Raw genomic sequence first — 21,826 nt, 5'->3', positions numbered from 1 at the left:
TCCCGGCGCGCCTCGCTCGGGCAAGCAATTTCCGCTCCCCCTGCGCACAGCCCCTCGGGGCTTGTAGTCTTATCGTGCTATTCACGACGGCCTTTGCGCTGCTTCCGCGCCGTAATGCTCGGAGGCGGGGATGGGGTACAACGCTACGGTAGCGGCGTAAGCCCGGGCTTCTGGACTCTGGGGCAGGCTTGGCCGGAGCTGCTGGAGGAAACCGTTTGCGGAGCGGCTGGGAACCGCGCAGGGCGGGCGGGCGGGCGGGGTCAAAGTTACTCTGCCCGGGGGAAAGTGCGGGCCCGGGGGGGACGCGAGTAGCAGCGCGGCCGCCTCGCTCCCCAGGTAAGTGGCGGTCCCGGGGGCGAGGGGGGCCGAGCTCCAGCGGCCCGGCCGGCCGGCAGAGGCAGCGGGGCCCAGCCGGCGCGACCGGGCCGGGGCTGCTCCCTCCAGGGGGCGGCGGGGGGCCGTTGTAGCCGGCTTGGTCGAGAGAGGCCCGACGGGGGTCGGCCCGGGGCCTCCGGCGGAGGCCAGGAGGGGACGGGCCGTCCAGGGGCCTCCTCTCCTCTCCTCTCGGCTCCGGGGCCTGCCTGCCGTGCTGCCCCGGGCCCGGCCGCTGTCTTCTGAAGCCCCGGGAGAGACTGGGCCGAGCAGCTTAGCTTTCATTGGCTGCCTCCTGGTTTGCAGCCTCTCTGGCGCCTTTGGCGGGCCCTTGCTCCTGGGGGGCTTATTGCTGGCTTTCTCAGTGCAGTCACTCCTGCGGGCTCTGCCACCCCACACCCGCTCACCTGCGAGCTCGGCATCACCTGTTGCTGCCAGGCTCTCGGCAGCAGCGTGCTGCCTCGCAAGGGCATTGCTCCTGCTAGCAGAGCCGCGAGGCCGTAGGACAGGCTCAGCCCTAACCTCTGGTCACCTGGAGGGGAGACACGTTTTTAGCTGGCTCAGGGTTGTAAATCCATTTTGGAAGTTGAGCTGCCTTGCCGGGCTTGGAAATCGATTTCCCAGCAGCAGCGATAAACCGTGGCTCAGAGAATGGGGGGCCCATCGGAGCCAGGAACGCGATCTCATAAATACTGTGCGGAGTTGGGGTTGTCATTGTTTGCAGGCAGTGGTGTGCTTCATCCAGGGTTTATAAGATGATCTACAGATTATGCCTGGCCTATTAATATCTCTGCCCAGCTGTGAGAGACTTGTAAATGATGCCAGTACGGGTTTTTAGCAAACTTAAAAATTACATGGCAGCAGTAAGGAGACATTGGGAGCTTAATGAATCCCTGCACTGTAATACCTAACTGAACTGCTGTGGTGCGTTCTGTTCGCAGTACAAGGGATAATTGAGCCTCCCAATCTTCTGTCAGGCAGGTAAGCATTACTCATTCCAGTTAATAGACAGAGAACAGCTGAGTGCCTGCCCTGAGGCTGAACAACAGCAGAGCCCTCAAGAGAACCAAGAACTCCTGCCTTTTAGGTCTGCACTGTGACCTCCAGTTTAGAAATCCCTCTGTGGGAGTTTAGCAAAATTTTGTTCCCAATTTCTAAAGCATTTGCATGTTTTCCCTTTAAAATTTGTTGGCTGGCTCTTATGCTTGGATCTTGGAAGTGTCATAAGGCTACTGGGTTCCTGATACCTTGTCAAGACCTTAGGTGTTACTTCACTTCAGATCAGCTTCTGTTGTAAACATGTCAGCCTCCAAATCCTGCATGTAGAAATCTGTTATACTGGATGGAAAACGTTCCATACACTAGTTGGCCTCTCCATTTTCTGAGCAGCTCTCATCTCCCCTCCTTGCATCCGATTCTGCTGTTACATCCCTTTTCTCTCAAGCATTAAGAAATAAATGTTATGGGATGTTTGCCTGGTGAAATGCTGGGGAGATCAGATAACATGCATGTTGTGTTTAAAATGTCATGTTATTTCATCTTTGAATTTTTCAGATGGAAATCTGAACTAGTACTCAGCATTCTGTAGGCCTTCAGGCCCGGGATGTGGGTGCATGGTTTTTGCATAGTCAGACAGAAGGTTGTCTTAAAAGTGCTTACTGTGTGTGACCTAGGGCATCTGTGCACTGACACCTCTGGGTATTGGTCAGGGGTTACTGGAGACAAGGTGATTAACTGAGAGGGAGCCAAGGTGATAAGCAGTGTGGAATGCAGCTGCTGATTGATGGAGATAGACTTGTGGCCTGAGGAGACTGCAGATCCTAGATTGCAACGCTTGTTGATCTGAGCGAAGAGATCTTGGCATACTTAGCCCGTTGTGACCTGAGACTCATCGGGGTCATCTTTCCCTGTATTTAAGTGTCTATAATCTGTATTAGCTGCTATCTTTTATAAACGCGAACAGACCTCTGGCGGGAAGGCCCATTGACTAGTAGACTGGAATCTGGTGGCACCAAAAGTCTTCTGGGTGGCTTTTTTATGGCCATTTTTTTTGAGACCTGTAGCCAAATGGAGTGGCTTGTGCCTTTGAGCATGAGTGAATCAGAGTGAGACTGAGCTTCAAGGAATGAGTTGTGTTAGCGTATCAGGTAAGATGTCTGGTACTGCTACCCTTTGTCTTTGGTGTAAGTATTACCCTATAGTGTCAGAAGGGCATAATTCAAATTGTCGTTTACATGTAGAATCATGGTCACATTAACTAGTTTAAAGTTGCATCAGCTTCTGTTAATGTCCAAGACTTTAAAAGTTCAAGGCAAAAGCAAGACCCAACATTGCTTCCTTCTCCCCCAGTGGGGTTTGAGGGCTGGAGAGGCCTTTGAAGGTTTGATGTGACTTACTCTATTTGCTAAGCTGTATTGTTTTGGTAGGAAAGAAGGGCAGCCTGCTGAAGTCTGGTTACTTAACGTGAAATTAAGCTGTATAAGGGATCCCAAAGTATGGGCTGGGCATAATGTCTTTTGAATCAGAACAAATATTGAAAAACAAAACAAGAAAGCTGCTAAAGTTGCTTGAAAGAAAGTTTGGCATCCTGCTCTGGCTTGGAGCTGGCTTGTGTTAGCCAAGGACTAGGTGACCCTGTGGTGGGGCCTCAGTGCCTTCATGCACAGGGAAATGTGCTGATTACTCAGCTAGTCCCCAGAGCAATCTGCTGGGATGGAAACCAGAGGGCACGGTTTATCTTTGCGCAGATTACCACTGGCTTTATGGAGGAAATGGCTTGGGCCCTGGTGTTGTCTCAGCCAGTTGAGAGTGATTGGTTTTATCTTGTGTGGAAAATAGGTAGCTTTCATCTGTCCCAGTAGTTTTGTGGGGGTTTGCTGGGTTTGCACTGGTTACCCGTGAGGCCTAGAGAGAGACCTAGTTAGTCCCTAATTAGTTGGTTCATACAGTCGTGGCTGTGTTAACTTACTTTGGTTAGGTGGTCGTTTGCTGTTAAGTGAGATGTAAATGGGAGTAATGCTTTTTCCTCACATCTTCCTGCTCCATCTGAAGCCATGCTCTTGTGTCTTGTTTGTCTTCCATTTTGTATTAACCTTTTCTGTAACCAGAGGGGCCTGGGTAGAAATGAAGGCTGTGACTTTCTCCAAACGAGGGTCTGTCATCCCGTAATGAGTTGGCTTTACAAAGCAGGGAGTCTGGAACAAAGTGCTGTGGTTGTATGTGATCGGACCTGGGAGCAGGGAGAGATACGGCTGTTTTGGAAAGCTCATGTCAGAGCCCAGGGTCCTGCAGGGAAGGCTTGTTTCTGAGACTGCTGTGTTGGGAGGAAGCTGTTATGAATGGCCAAGTCACTGCAACTTGAGCCGCCGAGAAAGATCATACATACTGTAGCTTTGGGAAGGCTTGTAATATGGCTGGGACACTTCCTCCTCCTTTTCCATCACAATCCTGCTCTTCAGAGTGAGATGCCTGCTCCCCAGAGTCTGCCTGCTCCCCAACAGTCCCCTGGATCTGCCTGCATTTTTCTCTTTGCTGTTGCTTCTTGCATATGCAGCTCTTTCCAGGCCATAGTTACCTGAGACAAGCAGGCTACTACTGTATTTCTGTCACACTCTCATTACTATTAAGAGTGTTGTTGCTTGCCTTGTATTTAGCAATAGCAGCTGAGGAAGTAAAGGGAGACAGAAAGGCCGTTGTCTGTACATGAGAGACATTTAACTCTGGCTTCCACAGCTCCCCCCACCATGTGTTGGTGGCACTCAGGTTGAGTGATTGATATCCCTGCAGTTTTGGTAAGGATTGCTAATCCCAGTATTGGGGCAAAACTCCAACTTGGCCTCTCTCATGCAGTGCAATCACCACCTTCTTCAAACACTGACAGTGCAAGTGTTGTTCCCAAAACTTGTTCATGTTCAGTGGCTTAAAAGATGAGGATGTTTTTTGTGTGCCATTTCCTTCTGCTCTGGAAAAAATGCTGCTGCCCTGGTGTTTGGGCAGAAGGGAGAAGGGGGAGCCCTGGAAAGGAAATAAGATCCAAAGAAGTGTGTCTCCAGCAGCAGGAAGGATTGTTTTTCTGCATTTGCATTGCAGAGTGTGGTTTTCTGTCAATAGGGCCAATGTTTGACAGCCAAGATGATACATTTATATTGATGTAATTAGCAGGACATGAAGTTTGCTGAATGGCTTGGGGGCAACATGCTTTTCTGTCTAACTCCAGCAAATAGATCAGTGAGGATTGGAAAGCAGCCATGGGTTGCTAGGATTGGCCTTTTGGGTTTCTGGAGGTTGAGTACATAACTGCTGATATTTCCTATTGTGCTGCACCCTGTCTAGTTGAGAAGAATATAACTTGAGAAAATGAGAGGCTATCCTTGCCACGTTGAGGTAATAAAGCTTGATTTCTAAAAACCAAAGCTCAGTCTTCAGGCTTTTACATTTAAAAACAGTACTTGTACCATTTCTACGTTCCTCTACAAGTGCATGCCTATGCACTTTGCCAGTAGTGCAAACTCTAATGTACGTTCATAAAAAAGAAATATTTTTTTTCCATTGCTGAGATGCAGCCACTCTTGTAGCAACCCAGAGGGCTCACTAAGTGCTATGGGCGAGAACAGTGTCAGTGTTTGAAGAGGGTGGTGGATGCACTGTATCAGAGAGGCCAAATTGGCATCTTGCCTCAATACTGGGAATAGCAAAATTTGGTAAGCCAAAACTGTGGGGATATCAATAAACATTCACTTCGGTAAAACAGAGGTCCACACCATACAAGAAGGTCTTGTCCCACTCCTATGATATCACCTGACTGCACTTCTAATCTGGCACTTCCAGCAGCACCTAAATTTCCCCTGCAACATCTTGTATCTCAGCACCAGCGCAGATGATTTTAGTTTACTGAGGACTGAGGAGATCACAGCCAGCTTCTCTACTTGCTTTCAACTGTGTTCCTGTGATGACAGAAGATCTTTCTGCTCCCATAGCATAAGGGTTTGCAAAGAAGCTAAATTTCAGACTACTAACTCACCACTGTTTGTGCAGGACTGTGGAAATAGGAACATGGCACAAGTGTTGAGCAGAGGGTTCTTGCATGCTGGACTGTGTCCTCCCTCGCGTGGCAGCTCTGTTCTCTGGTGAGGCTGCAGCATTGACGTGGGCAAGATCTTGCTCTCCGACTTGCCTGTATTCACTGCCTGCCTGCCTATAAGACTTGAGGCAGCAGACACAGCTCAGACCACCCTTGGAATTTCAAGACAGCTAAGAGGTTTCATTTTAAGCTGCTGGGTGTTATGTGGCCTCCTTTCCTCAACTGCGCACGTGGCAACATGTCTCCTGCAAGAAAAGCTGACATGGTGTCATGTAGACTGACGTAGGCATTTATGGAGTACTCTATCTTTTGGTGTTGATCTTGCTATCTCTCTAGCTTTGATAAGTCTTAAGCCTTTCCAGTGTGTAAACTGGAATGTCTTGAATGTTAGAATGCCTTCCAAAAGAGGTGCTGTTGGCCAGGAGTTCCCTGTGTGGCCTGTTCTGTACAGACCATTCAGCTTCAAGGATCAGGGTGGTCCTTTCTGACTAGAAAGGACCCCTAGAAATCTCAGGGGTGCAGAGTGTTAGGAGAGAAAAATTCTGAATTCACCATGACCTACCTCAGGGGCAACATATTGCACCTAATGGCATAGTTATAAGGAGAGTGGGCAAGGTGGTGGGGCAGGATAAGGTTTATTGTTTTCATGTGCTTCTGCCATGCTCCTAAAGAGCTTCAATGATCATATCGTTCTTGCTGAAGCCTAATTTGCTTCCTCCCCTCCCTTCCTCTGCGTAGCCCCCTTCCCCCCCTGCCCCCCATATAAAAGAGAATGGAAGTGTGCCAGCATACCAAACAGTTATGGACAAGGGTTCTCATTGCCTCTGTTTTATAAAAACTCATCCCAAAGAAGATAGCGCTTTCACAGAGGGATAAATTTCATTAAAACAGGTTGTTCTGAGAGCACAGAATATGAAGGTGGAAGGGGAAATATCTTGTAAAGAGCTGGAGGAGGGAGGTTTGCTAGGTTCACTGAGGTGAATGTTCAAACATCAAACCTTGTAAGGATGGGCACATTCAACAATCAGAGGAATTTGTGCTCTTGAATTTCCAGTAGATGCAATTGAATGATTTTCTAGTCATGCAGAGTAATTAATGTCTGTTTCTGTATTTGAATGTACAGGCAGTGTGCCCCCTCAGACATCCTTGTATTCACATCCACATCTCCTGGGAGATCCTGCCCTGTTGCTAATTGTTGAAAGATGTCCAGAATCCTTATCATTAAGATCCTGCTGAGCCTGTGAGGTGTTGCGTTACCTGATACAATCAAGGCTTTCACCAGGACACTAAGCAGTAGCCATGGTTAGAGAGAGTAAGGCCAATGGTGGGAACAGAGCTGTAAGGTCACAGCCAAACGTGCTGAAACAGAGAGTGAAGAGTCTAAGCTGACCCAAAGGCAGACTGTCTCCTGTCTCCAGGGAGGTTCAAACCCCAGACCTTCGTCAGCCCGATGCTGCAGGAAGCACAGAGCCTTCTGGGAGCTGTAATTCAAGTGGATGCTGATTGAGTGACCTAAAATTTGAAGATGGTTGTGTGTGCTGGTGAGATGCTTATTAGTCCAGAGTCTCAGTAGCCAGTTATTCTTATGTGCCTTTCCTCTCTGTTCACCAGCTTGGTGCAGCTGCCACTCCTCCTAGCAGGCTGCGGTCATGTTATCAGGAAATAGCGTGTTACCAGCAGTTCTGTGCAGAGACCATCTAGCATGCTCCTCAAACCAGGCCTTTCAGCTGGTGCCAACAGCAGCTGTTTGATTCCAGGGACACCAGCCTGACTTCACACCAACTGAGCATTGGACCTGCAGAGCAGAAACTGTGTTGGGTGAGAGCCATTTTTGACTGTAGTTGGTTCCCTCTTGAGCTGGGAGGGGCTGGAAGGAAAAAAGGAACTTTTCTCCTTCAGCTTGGGAGCATGGTTACTCTCACTTCTCCCCTGCATCCTGTTTTTCTCTCTTCCTTGTTTTGATTCCTTCTCTCAGAGTATTGCCCAGTACTTGCTGTCTGCATGAAAGGCCTCATGCTCTAATGGGCAGGATGCTGATGTACCCTGGTTTTCTCATGATGAAGAAGAGACTGCAAGAGTGAAAGAGAAAATGTGGGGTTATCCAGGACCTCATTATCTTAAGCCACAGGAGCTGCATGACTGTACCAAGCTGTGTTTGAGGCAACACAAGGGCAAGGAAATAAACTGACTGAAGAAACTGTGTGCTGCTTTGCCTGCAACCATCACAGTCACATGGCAGTTCGCTACACAGAGCTAGGATGGATAGATGACTATGTTGTGCTTCATGGTTACGGTTAGCTCAGCTGCTTTTCAGCCTGGCAAGTTGCAGCCTGCTCTGCAGAGATGGGACAAGGTTGTGGGAAGCTAGTCTGAGCTTGTACCTTCAGGAGACACTTATGGTGTCCACTGCAGGACTGTGTCTGTTGGTGTTGGCCTTGTGCTCAAATGAGTTAGGCTGAAGTGGCCTTATCCCACACCAGCGCTTTGGATTAATCAGATGGATGCTGGCATCTGCTGATGCATTCGTTGTCCAGTCTGGTTTGCCGTGATGCTTAAGGGCTGGCTGGAGTTTCCACACGGCCTTGGTGTCCTGACTCAGCAAAGATCTGCAGAATTCTCTTACGGTTCAAGGTCAACGAAGCCAGGCCATGAGCACTCTGGTCTTTTTGAGTGATTTACTCCCATGAAACAGGCAGGTGATGTCAGCTGAGATCTGTGCAATGGCTAATTCTCAATTGTGAGAGGGATGAAGCAATGGTGCTGCTCTTGGAGAAGTGCTTTGATGCAGTCTTTGAGTGTCTTTGCATGTTTGCAGCAGCATTCACAAGCCCTCATTCCCATTGCCCAGCCTTGCCATGCAACGTTCTTTCACAAGCAGAGCCTCCTGGAGGGAATATTGTCATTCTGTAGCACCACATGATGCTAAGCTGGCTTGTTTCTTGCACAGCATTTAAGAGCGACTCCTCCATCTGCCTACTTGAGTTAAAGTGAGTCCAGGATCCAGCTGGCAGGTCTTGGGTAAGAGGCCAATTCCATTGCTGTACTGTGAGATGTGTTGGATGACCTCTTGGGGCTGGGTTTGCTGTAGTGAAGGCAATCTCTTACGGAAAGCATCTGCGTTAAGTTTCAGTCCTCTCGTTTAGGGTACTGTATCTTCCTCAAGTAATTGTTACATTTGTTCAAAGAACTGCTGTTGTGACCAAATGTTTCTTAAGTCCTTGTGTAATCGAACACATCCTACGTTTTCAGCTGTACTGGTGTAGCTGAAGAGGAGCTGCTTGTGATGCAGACAGTAAACCAGTGTAGCTACTCCAGCGAGGAAAGGGGAATATCACAGCAGTGTTGGGCACTGCTATATCTCTATCGCTTCAGTTATATCAGATGTTATTCCAGTCATGTAATTTTGAAGACACTATCATTTCTTAATAGAAGTAATGCCATGACTAAGACATCAATCTGCAGAAGGATTGATGTGTTTTTCCAGGATGGCCCAAGCAGGGTGCAGATCCAGAGCTGGAGAGGGGGGTGAGCAATAATGTGATGCTCCTCCGTTAGGTAGCTTACAACACTGAACTGTGTCTGAAAGAGAACTGTCTCCTTGGTCCACCCAGTTCCTGTCTCCCTGTCCCTCCACTCCACTCTTGTTCCCTGTGGTTGTGGAGATAACAGCTCGTATACAGTTTGCAGTGATTGTTATGCTTTTATTTTCTGAGTTTTCTTTGCTTTTTGCTTCTTTCATTTTCCTAACAAAAATGCCAAATTCCACTGTTGTCTATCAGGCTTATCCTACTTCCGCACTTGCCTGAGGCATAGCCAGAGACATAGTCATCTAAATCTAGGTCAGTGGATTGGGAATTGGGACATGATGCCTGATTAAAGCAGGGAAAGTCCAAATGGCAGAAAAAGGTGTCCAGGTTCTGTTGCACTTGTCAAAGAAGCACTTTTGGCTCTGGATGGGGCAATGAAGCGAAGACTAGGAGCTGTCTCTAGCAAGGGGCACAACTGGATACAGCTTGGACAAATCATGTATTTCTCATCTGTCTAACCTGTGTTAGAATTAAAGCTGCAATTGGGGTGTCTGGAGTCAATATGTTCAGGGGACATCTCTCTCTGAGACTTTGCTGTTCAAGTCCCTGCCCTGAATTTTCACTGTCTGGTTGTGAGACTCCACTTTGTGCTGCAGTTCTCTTCTCCTCCATTCTTCAGTAGCCAGCTCTCCCTTCATCTGCTTATCTGTCAGCTTAGCATGATCTCAACATACAGTCCCTGATGTCCTTTTGGATATGACCGCAGGTTTGTGCCATGCCTGGGCACCCATGGACCACTACTAGCTCAGAGATTGGGAGAGACTTCCTGGGTCATCAAGTCCAGTTCCCTGCTATTGAAGATGATGATCTCATGCAGTTCATGAACTTATCCAGGTCTGTGTTAGCACTAGTTCTGTCCTTTTGCCTCAGGACTTCTGAAGCAACTGGTCTGGAGCGCTGCTCTTTGGAAGACTAGAAAAATTCCTCTACCTTCCAGTATCCATTTTTTCCTGGACTGCTTTATTGTTCTCGTGCCATTGCAGAGCATCATCTTTGATTTGCACGTTTTTTTTTTCCTCTGGTTCACTGTAATCTTTAGGTCCTGCAGCAGCAAAAGCTCTTGATGCAGATTTGTCCCAAGAAATCTGTTGAAAATTTCTTTTCCATTGCTGCTTTTTGGAAGGTTGGGGCTTTTTTGAGCCCATTTATTTTCATGTTTTGCTATTGTTTTCATGTTTGCTATTGGGTGGTTTAAATGCAGGTAGAGTTTGTGAATGGTAGTGAGTACAGAAGAGAGCTTTTTGCATTAAAGTCACTTCTGCTTTTTTTTTTTTTTATTTATTTTTTTTTTTTTTTTAACTGGTTGTCCTTGCTACTTCTGCTGCCTTGGCTTCAGGAGGCAGAGGTTTTTTCAAGAACGATCACTGCTGTCGAATCAAGGTGAACTTGATAAAGCAAATGTGTTGAAGAGCCAGTGCCTGGCTCTTACTCATGGTTCTTACTCATGTTTATCTCTAGCTGTGAATGTGCAATAACAACAGTTCTGTTCTGCACAGGCTGGCACAGCCTCACACAGGAAGATCTGCTGTTTACCAATCAACACTCTGCTGTAGTGAGAAAGAAGTAGTGTTCTATTGCTGCTGGGAAGCCCAGAGTCTAGTTAAACCCATCTAAAAAAAGAGGAAACAGAGTATGCATATTACTCAAGACGTATTTTCCTGGCTGGAGTCCAATGTGTTCATGCCTTGTGCAAAGCATCCCTGCTTATGCTACTTCCCATTAAATCTATAGAATATTGGTAGCAGGCAAATGAAAGCTTCCTGTTTTTATAATGCAACTGATGTCAATAGGCATTCTGAGGTGATTTTTCAGCCTGGCATGTCTTGTAGCTGGGGCAGTCTTTGGGCTGAGTAGGATGACAGAGCTCTGCTATGAGGATTATAAACACTGGGAGGAAAAGATCTGGCAATTAGATCTCTTGGTAAAGCTTTCTGAGACTGGACACTGTAGCTTGTCTTGTTTTGTTTCTTCCCCTTCTCTTTCTATGGCGTTACTGTGGCATTGCTAATGAGACGAACCATGCCAGCCCACATGCACTTTTGTTAACTGTACTCAAAAGCCAGCCACAATTGGCTGGTAAACTGGAGGATAGAAACAGCACCATTGCACTTCGTTGAAGTCACATTAATTAACTTAATACAGCACTACATTTTTAGATATTTCTTTTTGTAATGTGTGTGCCTTCAGGCCTCAGCAGTGCTCTTGTTGACACTTTCATGCTTATTCACAGAAGGACCTTCCTGCCTTTCAGTTGTCACTATAGACGGGTTTTAAACTTAACCTTTATTTTGAAAAAAGCTTCCTGTCCGTTGCTTCTCCCCCTTCTTTTCCCCATAGCTTGTAATTAAGACATTGATTGCCCTTTCAAATCTATGTAACCCCCTCTTTCAAAGTGACCATGATAGATTTGCAATAGTTCACTGGATAATCTGTCACTGGTTTTCAGTGTGCTGTGCAAGATGGAAGAGCAAACTTCTTTCAGACTTTGTCACTAGTTGCTTTGGGGCTAAGCTGGCTCTAAAATAAATCTATTTTTCATATCAGTCTTTTGCTTCAGTCTTTGGACAGCCCTTCCTCTGCCTGTGTACTTATGAAGAGTCAGTGCTGGGCATGAAATGCAGCTCAGGTCAACCTAACTCCTGTGTATGGGCTTCTTCTGTTAAGGTTGGGCCAGAACCAGCTCAGACTAGGTAGTTGAAAGAAGGTAAAGAGCCTCAAGCTCACGTTTTCATGTTTACGTCCATGGCCAGAAAGATGTGCCTCTGGTCTGGACCTTGCTAAAGTACGGCCTGAAGCATGAGGCCCTGTTTTGTGCTGGTTTAGGACTCTAGGTTAAATTCTCTTCTTAACTCTCTAATATCCCATCTGGAAATCTGTTTCCAGGCAGCTAATTTTATCTAATGATATCTCAAAGTAGCGCGCCCATCTCGTTTCTCACCATGATTTGGAAAATAGCTCGTTTGCAGCTTCCAGTCTCATAGATTTGATCTGGGACTGGAACACCTGACTGGCCTCTCTTGTGTCAGACCTGCTACTCTATAATAAAGATTGGGGTGGGCAAGTTTTACCCCTCTTTCCATCTCCCTATCCTCCCTTTTGTGGTGCTTGCATGCTGCCTGTCGTCCTAGTGCCTTGGGAACATGAGCACTTCTTGGCCCTGGAAGGTAGGGCAGTGCTTTCTGAGTCACAAGACCATGCCCCGAGTCACACAAGGGAAGCTCTGTGGTAGAGCATGAGGGCTGAAAGAGCCTCCTGCATCCCAATTTAGTGTGTCAACCACTGGGCCGTCCTTCCTGTTATGCTTATGCCTCAGTCTGTCCGTGGAGGTACCTTCCTACCCCTCCCTGCCAGAAGCTTTGCAAGGAACTGGAATTTGCTGACACCCTTGTTTGCTGCCAAGAGTGCAGCAGACTCATGCTGCCTTGTTCTTGCTGTGCTGGCTCAGTAGGTGAGGATAAGAAAAAAAGGGCAGTAAAACTACATTTCTTATCACCAAGACACCAGCGTTGTGCAAGGTACTTAACCACTTGGCATGGAGCATTCCAGTTTGCTTGGCTGCTTTGCAGCAGGGATCCCGCTTGGCAGTTGTGGGAGGTATGGAGCTCTCACTGGGTTGGCACTGAGCATCTCTGATTTCCAGTCTGTCCTACTTCCCTTTGAGATGGATGTGTTATTGCTTGCCTGTTGTCTTCCCCCCTCATGAAAGAAGAGAGATTATTTTCCCTTCCTGCCTCAGTGTTTCTTCTTTTATCAGGGGTCCTCTCAGCATGGTGTATACAAATCATGCTGTGCTTTGTGCCAGTATATGGCATTGTACATCCTCAGGTCCTGCCACCTTGCCCTGCAAAGAGGACCCTGACCATGTATCACTTACTATAAACATGAATGCTTGAGCTGCTTTTCCTTGCTCTGTTGACATGGCATATCATCAGGCCTCCTGCTGTGTTACCTTACCCATCCCTGTGCCTTGTTCCCACCTACTCTAACAGAGGCATATTGGCCTCAGGCCTGCTTCAGTGCTAGCTGGGGAGCTCTCCCATTTGCCTGGTGGCGTAGCAAAATTGGCACAGGGCTGAGGATCTGCCCTGCCTTTGTGATGTATGGAGAAGCCTCCTCCAGCTTAAACGCCCTGAGCCAGCCACAGTTACTCTGGCTGTACCCACCTACTACAGAACTACTTTGTGCTCAAGAATAAGAGTTGTCCCCTGCAGTGCCCAGAGAGGCTGCTCTTGCCAGGGGTGTCTGTGTGGGAACCGAGAGTTCAGAGCTCTTCAGGAACCCTTGTTTCTCCCTTCAAGCAGCAGATTGCATGCAGAGAAGAGTAGGGAGCTTCCCCTTTGCTGTCATTGTGGGTATCAGGTCTCAGTCCATTTGAGCCAGCCCTGCAGCCAGAGGAATTCACGTAGGAAAGGGAGGAGAGGAGCTGGTCCTTGCAGCTTCAATCAAGAAGAAACCTTCTTACTACATGGCTTCCTCTTAGCATAGCTTTAAGGGATGCTTTTCCCCCAGGTACCTGGGGTATCCCCTCCTGGGTCAGCTGCTGGGCCAGCACCTCAGACAGAAGCTGTGTGGGGTGGCTGTGTTTTCTTTCCCAGATTCTCCCCAGGGCAAGGCAACTATAGTTTGGGGGGTGTGGAGGAATTACCAAGGTGACAAACTCTTGGCCTGGAAGGCCGAGAGCCACCAGAGACTGGAAAACTCAGGCAGGAGCTGAGCTGGTTTGCTCTACATGAATGAATAAAGGACAGTGTGTGTGTGTGGGGGGGGGGGGGGCGGGGAAATCATGTCATTTCAGGAGGTGGTCTGTATATAGGACCAAATGGGATGAATCTGCCACATTGGTTTCCTCCATGGGCTGGAGCAGCTCCAGGAACCTCTATCTCCCCCTCTTGCTACACACCAAAGAAAAGAGGTTGAGGTTGATCCTGTTGCCCCCTTTGAAATGCCCAGGTATTCCCAGATACTTTGCAACACCTGGGCTAGGTCCTTTTCTTCTTGGAGCATCAGGAGAGGAAGGAGCGTGGGCACAGAGCCAAAACCTTCCACAGAGCCAGAGGGAAGAATGAAGAAAAGGGGCTGGACAGACCCAGATCCCCACCGCTGCTTCTCTGCTTTGCTTGCAGTGGTGTGATAGAAGAGCTAGAGCCCAAGGGGTCAGCGCTGCTGATTGGTGTCAAGGGACAGGGGTTGTGTCGAAGGCATCGAGGTGACTGCTCTGCAGTTCTGGCAGCAGGAGGAACCTTCATGGGAAAACTTTGCCTTCCTGAACTTGTTGCAAGTGCCTGCTACTCAAGGTAGTGGTGATGCAATTTGGGAAGGGTCTGTCTTGTGTATAACAGATCAGGCTAAGTGGGTATGAACAACTTGGAGGTGGAAAGGTCAAATCCAGTTTTGTTTTGGAAGCAATATTTTGGGAGTAGTTGAGCAGCATCAGTTGAGACCCAGTAATTATTGCAGCTGCAAATGGCAAAAAACAAAACCCAAACCTAGCATCTCACTAAGGAAGTTAACTGTTAACTTCCAGGAGGGAGATTCCCCCTTCCCAAGCCAATTCAGTTTGTTCACTTTGTCGCTCCCTCTCCTGTTTAGATAGGTAGAAGCAGTGCTTTATTTATTAGGAGGAAAATCCTGCTCCCTCCTGCCAGAGCAAAGGAGCCCCTGGCATTTTGCTCCCCTTCTTGCAACTGAAGTTTTCCCTGTTCAGCACAGGCTACATGTCTGCAAGGCTTCTCCTGAGGCATGTCCCTGTTCAGTGGGAGAAGCTCCTCAAAAATAAGGCTGAGTGCTTCCAGAGAAGCTTACTTCTTCACAATCTGCTTTAATTCAACCCTTCCCTTGCTAAGGTGTCATTCTCATTCTTGTCTTCACTTCTTGCGTGCTCTTCACTTATTGTTGGCCAAAGGCGGCATCTGAATCAGCATGGCAAGCAGATGCATGCCTTGCATTGAGCTGCAATGATGCCACTCCTCCTGTTTTCAAACTGGCTCTCCCTCTCTCTGGCCTGTGCCAGTGCTCTCCCCTAAATATTATTCACTGACTGCCCTTGCCTGGCATGAAAGGTGACCCTGGAGAAAAAGATTTAGTGCTTTGCCCAGAGAAATCCGATTTCATGCAGCACTCACAGCCAAGCAGCCCACTTAGACCAGACAGTCTTGGAGATCACTACGACTTAGCTAGGTTATCCTGAACCTATTTATAGATCCCTTCCTGTTCCCAGCTCCACCCACTGTGGAGTTTTACAACACAGCTTTAAAGTAGGATTCCTAGACTCTCTTCTTCCTGGAGTGTATTTGCATTGAGCTGGCAGCTCAGACTCCCTGGTGCAGATCTGGAGGAGGAGAAAGGGCCAAGATGCTAGCAACATATTGGAAGCCAACAGTAATGCAGGCAGCAGGCATGTCTCTCGCCTGTTGTAGTGAGCTAAAACTGGTGTTTCTCTCTTTAGGAGGAGGAAGCAAAGTGGTCTGCTTTTTCAGCTTTGGAGGCAGCTGAGGAAGTGGTCTCAAAGCAGCCTGTGGGACTGCTTTTTTTGGTGGTCTAGCTCTAGTCAGGGAAAAAAAGGTCATTAACCTGACTGAGCTTCATGCTTTCTCTTTAGCTCTGCTCATGGTGAACTGTATGTGGCTGTGTTTCTCCCCATCTCACTTCTTTTTCCTTCTAGTAGATTCCAAGCCTTGAGATGAGAGTTAGAGTTCATTCTCCTCACAGGCCTCTTGGTTGCATCCCCTGTTCCTTTGCTGCTGCTGTGCAGCATGGCTGCGGATATTGGGAAGCAGTCAAGGGCTGAGGCAGAAAGTCTTTATAGGAGACAAGTGATATCTCCAGTTAGACTTAAACTGATGATACTTGGATATACTCTTCCCCTCACGTTGCATTTCTTTCATTTAGCTAGGAAAATCTAATTCGTTACAAATTAACTGACAGGAAGTGAGAGGGGAAATGCCAGGGACTCATTTTGGCTGGAACTTGGTGGTGGCCAGGAAGCAGAAGCAAAGTGTGGAGATGTGTTATCTTTAGCATGGCTGATGCACAGCAGCTAGGCAGACCAATTATAGGGAGGAAATATGGGTGGGGAAAATAGTGTTCTTGGGCATTTTTCAGTTTTATATTTTTTAATCCAGGCTTTGCACGTTACAGAGGAGTGACCATGAAGGAGTTGTTAACATTCTCCATTTAATGACCTAACGCATACACATTCTGGTATTAAGCTCCTAGCAAAACTGCACCTGCTCCCTGAGCTCCAGCATTCCAGAGTCTGTTTTCTACCAAGGCCTTTCTTGATCCCTTAGAACAATCCTTGGATTGAAAAACTGTGTTTTAGTCGTCTTTTTTTCAGCCTTCTTATGGCACCAAGTAGTTTCTTCACAAAGGTCTTCCTACAGTTCATTCATCTCTATAAATCCTGGTGGTTAATTGAATAATCTCAGCTGTGCTAATTTTTCGTCTTCCTCATTTCTTCTTTTTTGCACCGATAAATGTTCCCGTGATCCATTCTTTCTGACACACACCTAGATTGCCATGCCTTTTTGCTTTAAGGAGAGAGGTATATGTTTAAACCTTTAGAATACTGGAGCGCAAGAGATGTTTCTGTGGTTTAATTTCGAGAATGCTCAAAGAAAAAATTCTAAAAGGTAGGAAACAGACAGAGAGAAAAAGAAGAACAGTTGAAACCCCAACCCTGCTGTTTAGGGGGAGGGGGATGCTGAGTATCTGCCAAAAATTGGCTTGAGCTGAAAGAAGGTATTTCATTGGACTGTGCAAAACGGCCACAGAAAACATACTCATGCAGATTCCCAGTCTGTTTTCAGCCTTACTGTGGTGTTAACGGGGAAGAGGAAAAGACAGATATTTTATTTTACATAAAAAACTCCCAAATTTCCTCACCTCAGACAAACTGTCAAATTGTGCTCCTCATGGCTGATGTAATTAAAAAGCTGGTGTGCCAGTTAGAGCCTGGAGCTTTCAGAATAACCTTTTTGTGCTTGTGATTCCCAAGGGCTGCTGGTTTGGGCTCTGAGTGAGACTTTTTGTCCCCTTCTCTGCTGCTTTACATGGTGTCAAGGGCTTTCTGCTGGGCTCTGATGCGCTTTCCTCCACTAATCATGCAGCTTCCCTCCCACCTAAGCCTGGGAACTCCTGTCACTTAACTGGTGAGAGCCTCTTCCCCTGTACCGCTGACCTTCAGGCAGCAAAACCTGGCTTCAGTAAAACAGCACTTCCCATTCCAGTAAGTGCTGTGATGGGAATGCTGGTCAGAGCATGCGTTAATAGGCTTCTAAAACTGGAGGACTATTGCTTAAATCGTACCTTATATTTCTCTCTCTTTTTTCTTTTCTTTTTTTTTCCCTTTCTCTTTATTTTTCAACTTTTGATCAGAACCGGCCTTCCTTTCTCCAGTGTGCTGGGATCTTTACAGCAGCCCATGCTGCAGCGCCTCGCCTATTCCACTCGAACTGCCTGCACCACTGGCTTGGACCTAACCTAGGATAAATCTCAGCGTGGCCTGGGTAGGGGGGAACCATGGGGAGCTCTGCCTCGTCGCTGGCCGCAGAGACGGAGTCGGACCATGGCTTCACTAGCCCACCCTACCCGGGGCACCCAGCTGTGGGCTGGTATAGGAGTAGTCACAGTGGCCCGGTTTGGGAAAGTGCCCTTATAACACGGCAGCATCAGCATTTACACCACCGGGTGCGAAGGTAAGGAGGAGGGGAAGGAGCCTGCTTACCTCTCAGCTTGAATCCAGGGCAGTGCATTTGGGAGATGAATTGCTTTGCATCCTGTTGGTGCTGTGTCCTTTCATACAGAGGCTGAATACTAATTCCTGTGAAATCTAGAGATGAATTTCCACTGACTCGAGTGAGGCCAGGCCACATCCTTTTTACCGGGCTGCTGATGTCTCCTGCAAAGCAGACTGCAGGGCCTACCCCAGCTCTTCCTCACTCACCTGAATTGTGAGGCCGGCTGCCTGGGAATGGGGATCTCAGTTGTTTTAAGGAGTCTGCCATGCTTTTGTTGCTTGTGGCTCTTCTTTTTGACCTCCCAACTGATTGCTATAAAAGTTTCAGATATGGAGAATTATCTCTCCAGGTTGGGAGCAAGAATTTCTCAACTTGGAAGAGCAAGAGATACTGTTTTCATGCAAAAGCAGTGAAATGCTTTGAATGAAGATCCAGGGGAACAAAACACACCAGGACAGAATTACTCTGAAAAAGAACTCAGTGCTGCCTACTGTCAGTGTCTGTCCCTCCTCGATGAAATCAGCACCTAAAGCCGTGGCTCTCAGCCGCTGGCTCTGCCCCTCCCCCAACAGCCACTTGCAGTGAAGAATCTTTCATCTTATTAGAGCGCTGGTGTCCTGCATTCAATCTCTGACAGGTTGAGAGATATGTCAAAAGCATCTAACAATCCTCTGCCTGGGGGCTTGGCTGCAGAGGCTGCCGTGTTTTATGCTAGTAATATCTGAGCCGTTGTCTAATGCCTGCTTCATGTAGATTCCCACCTGGCTGGGTTTTTGTACCTGCTTGAGTCTGTTTGTAGCTGCTTGCTTTTGAGTGTCCCTGAGCTGTTGTGGCTTTCCACTGAAGGTATGAGCTGTGATGGTCATGCTGTATCTGTTGTGTAGTCCTCATTTTCTTGCCTTGTCACTGCTCTGAGTCCCAGCAAGTCTGCTTTGTGGCATCCAGCGTAAGATTCAGGGAGACTACAAGGAAAACAACATCTTGCTTTGCTCCTTTGCAGCCCTATCTTGGGTTTCCTTGTTGAGCTTGTAACAGTGTGAAACCAATTAGTTGTTGTCTTTGCCCTCAGTCATGGGCTTGAGTTCCTACAATGCCCAAGTAGGCTTTAAAAGGCTATTTTGTGTAGGTCTCAAACATTATTTCTGTGTGTACCAGCCTCTGTGGCTGGCCTGCAGTTCGGTGTGGTGGATCTGTGCTGTTTAGGTTTGTCCTGTCTAATTCAGAGCGATCTTGACCACAGAGCTGGGTCCTTCCTGCAGGGTTATTCCTTCTGGCCTGCTGCTTTTTCTCTGTTGCCTTAGAGGATTTGGGGGAAGGTGTGTGAAAACTCACAGCTGAATACCCCTGGTGCACCTGTGCACAGCCAGCATGGAGGTTTAGGAGCTTCCAGTGCAGAACTGGTACTCAACTAAAAACGTTGTGCCTCTGTAGCCTAGTGCTTGTTAACTTTGTGTGCTGCTCATGATTCAAAGCTTGGAAGAGCTTGAGAAACTGAGATCCTGACACATGGACATAAATTTCCTAAATGACTGGCCTTCGTGGTGGAGCAGGATATTGGGGCAAGAACAGGAACTGCTGGTCTCTGTGCAGATAAAGCCAATGTCCTGTCAGAAGAGGTGTGTTTTTTGATAATTATACATTTCCCCTGATAAAGGGAGAAGAGAACTCTTCTAAATGCTGCATGGTTCCTGGAGACAGGAAAATAGCTGGCTGTGATTCACCAAGGAACAGTTGTGTCGGAAGAACACACTTTAGGCAGCGATTATCGAACTGAGTTCAAAAGACTTGGTGAAAACAGCCAGCCTGTCAGGCATCAAAGTATCCACAGTTCCCGTGGTGAGACTGATGAAACATTGTGAAGAAGCAACAGCTGATTGGTATCCAGAGAGGAACAGGTAAACATGTTCCTTTAAAAATAAGTAAATAAATAGACCAAGTCAGAGTAGATAGCTCTGCCTCTGAACATCCTCATCCCTGGAGTCTATAGTGTAGGAAGGAAGTGGAGTACTGGGGAGTCAGTTGGAGACTGGTCAGGAGATCTGGGATGGATTTTGCTTTTCCTACTGGTTTCCTGTCTCTGCCCATAGCCATCTTTGAGGTGATAATGCTTTGGCTGCTGTAGACAAATGGCAGAGCCAAGCCTGCTCTGGTCTGTCTAGTACTTTGGGGATGAACACAGACCTCCTTTGACAGGAAGATAAGGACACGAGTGCTTCATGAGTGACTTTGGTCTGTACTGGATAGAAGAATGGTAGGAGGCTTCCCTCATGGTGGGATGGGAATAAGGGAAGAAATCAGTGCTGTCTGGCTTTCATGATTTTAGAGACTGTGAGGAAAGAGATGCAGTGTCTTAAGAGATGGATCCTGTTGCCTGGGTGAGGCTGGTAATCTGGAGCAGCGCTTCTGATGAAGACAGCAAATGGGGGGGGGGGGGGGAGGAGGGACATGAGGAAGAAGAGGCAAGGCCTTAATGGTAGTAGCTTGAGACTTTCGATATCCAGATTTGGGTTCCTGTTCCCTCCTGGGCTAGGCTGTACAGTCTCCTTCTATGTGTCAGAGTCCCATCTCTTTAACAGGAGTATGCGCCTGCCTTTCACCATGTGCTGGGAGGACATAGCTAGTTAAAGACTAGAGGTACTGTGCATTAATGCATGTTAGTGAAGGGAAGCTTGTTGCTGAAATCCCTGCTTAGGGCAAAGATTTTATTTTTAAATACATCTTTAGTAAGTATGTGCACATTCCAGCCAAATTCTGGCTTAGCTGGAAGTCCCCAGGGACTCTCCTGGCTTGTACGCTTGAAGGTGTTGAGCCTGGGCTGTCTTTGGATCAGAGCGTTCAGCAGAGCCAGCAGATGCAGAACAGCAGAACTTACTGACTAGCCACTACATACCAAAACCTTTATGAAGCTGAGAGCAACAAGGCATGGTGCCACAAAACCCGGTGCTGGTGGTAGAACATAACGCTGTCCCTGCTACTGCAGTTGAATTGCTTGGGAGCCATGTGTTGGTGACAGCTTCTCTTGCTGATCCTGGAAGTGGTAATGGCAGCTCTCAGGTGTGTATCCTTCTACACCTATCAAGGTGTTAGGAGGGAATTAGGACACTGGACTGCCTTCTAGATGGGAGAGTTTCTTCTGTTTACCTAGTCTTCAGTTCCCATCGTTCATAAAGAGTGGCAACAGGCTTCTGTCTTTGCCAAATTCTTGATGGTTTTCTTCAACATAGCCACAAGCAGATGGGGTGTTTGCTGCCTGACCTGCTGTGTTGCTGTTTGCTGTGAACCTTTCAATGTGATGTATCGCAGAGCTGGGTACATATTAGCACCAGGCTGATGGGTTGAAAGTGTTCATGGATTGCAGAGCACTTTAGACACCATGTGGAAGGGCTTATAGCAGTGAGAATTGTTTGAATTTGCTCCACTGAGTAGACACACTTTGGGGAAAGTGTTGTGAGATCCATGTGGCTGAATTTGAGTGCATCTGACCACTGTTCAGTTTGGTTGGAAGCTGTCTGAGCACCTTCCTCCCACAGAGAGTCTGCATTTTCTGGGGTGCTAAAAACCCTCAGCATTCTGGAAAGGCTTTGCATTTTTCAATAAAAGCATCTTCAAAATGAAATACCTCTTGGTCTCAACAACTGTGATAGCAGGGGAGGAACAGACAAGGGTTTTTTTTAACTTTCGTTTGTTTTAATGCTAGAAGTATATGAATCTCTCTGCTTTGAGAGGAGAGTGATAGGACTTGCTTTTACTGTTGGCAGCTGGTGGAAGGGCACTTGCTGTATACCTCCCAGGAGCAGTGGCTCTGCTGCTCCCAGAAGCGCCACTTAATTCTGGAGAGAAACCTGGAGTGAGGCATCCAGGTGTCTGTGAACCTCATGGCTTAAGTATGTGTAAAGAAACAAATCAAAACTGCGGGGTTAACATCCCACAATTCTGCATTGGGGTTTTTCAGCCTTCTTGAGTCTTCTGGGGATGTTAATAAGGGGATGCTGAAATACTGATGAATGGCAAGAAGCCATATGGAGGGGGAATGCAGTTGTCTGCAGCTC

At 47.5% G+C, this 21,826-nt stretch overlaps 1 protein-coding gene across 5 annotated transcripts in view; it reads left to right on the top strand.

Annotated features, from left to right (window-relative positions):
* Positions 1 to 46: 46 nt before the first annotated feature.
* The window catches only part of CAPN15 (calpain 15), a 64,654-nt gene continuing 42,874 nt past the window's right edge, over positions 47 to 21,826 (top strand). The window contains exons 1-3 of one of the 5 annotated variants that reach the window (XM_064520692.1): positions 75 to 336; positions 7,064 to 7,270; positions 17,416 to 17,735. In XM_064520692.1, the coding sequence (XP_064376762.1) occupies positions 17,560 to 17,735 (176 nt within the window). In that variant the 5' untranslated portion in view covers positions 75 to 336; positions 7,064 to 7,270; positions 17,416 to 17,559. Of the gene's footprint in view, positions 337 to 7,063; positions 7,271 to 17,415; positions 17,736 to 21,826 lie in introns of all 5 variants that reach the window. The other 4 variants (XM_026100465.2, XM_026100467.2, XM_064520695.1 and 1 more) reach the window with 4 other exon arrangements.

This window comes from Dromaius novaehollandiae, chromosome 14 (assembly GCF_036370855.1).
Source record: "Dromaius novaehollandiae isolate bDroNov1 chromosome 14, bDroNov1.hap1, whole genome shotgun sequence".
Classification (NCBI taxonomy): Eukaryota; Metazoa; Chordata; class Aves; order Casuariiformes; family Dromaiidae; genus Dromaius; species Dromaius novaehollandiae.
This window is presented reverse-complemented; position numbering and strand designations above follow the sequence as displayed.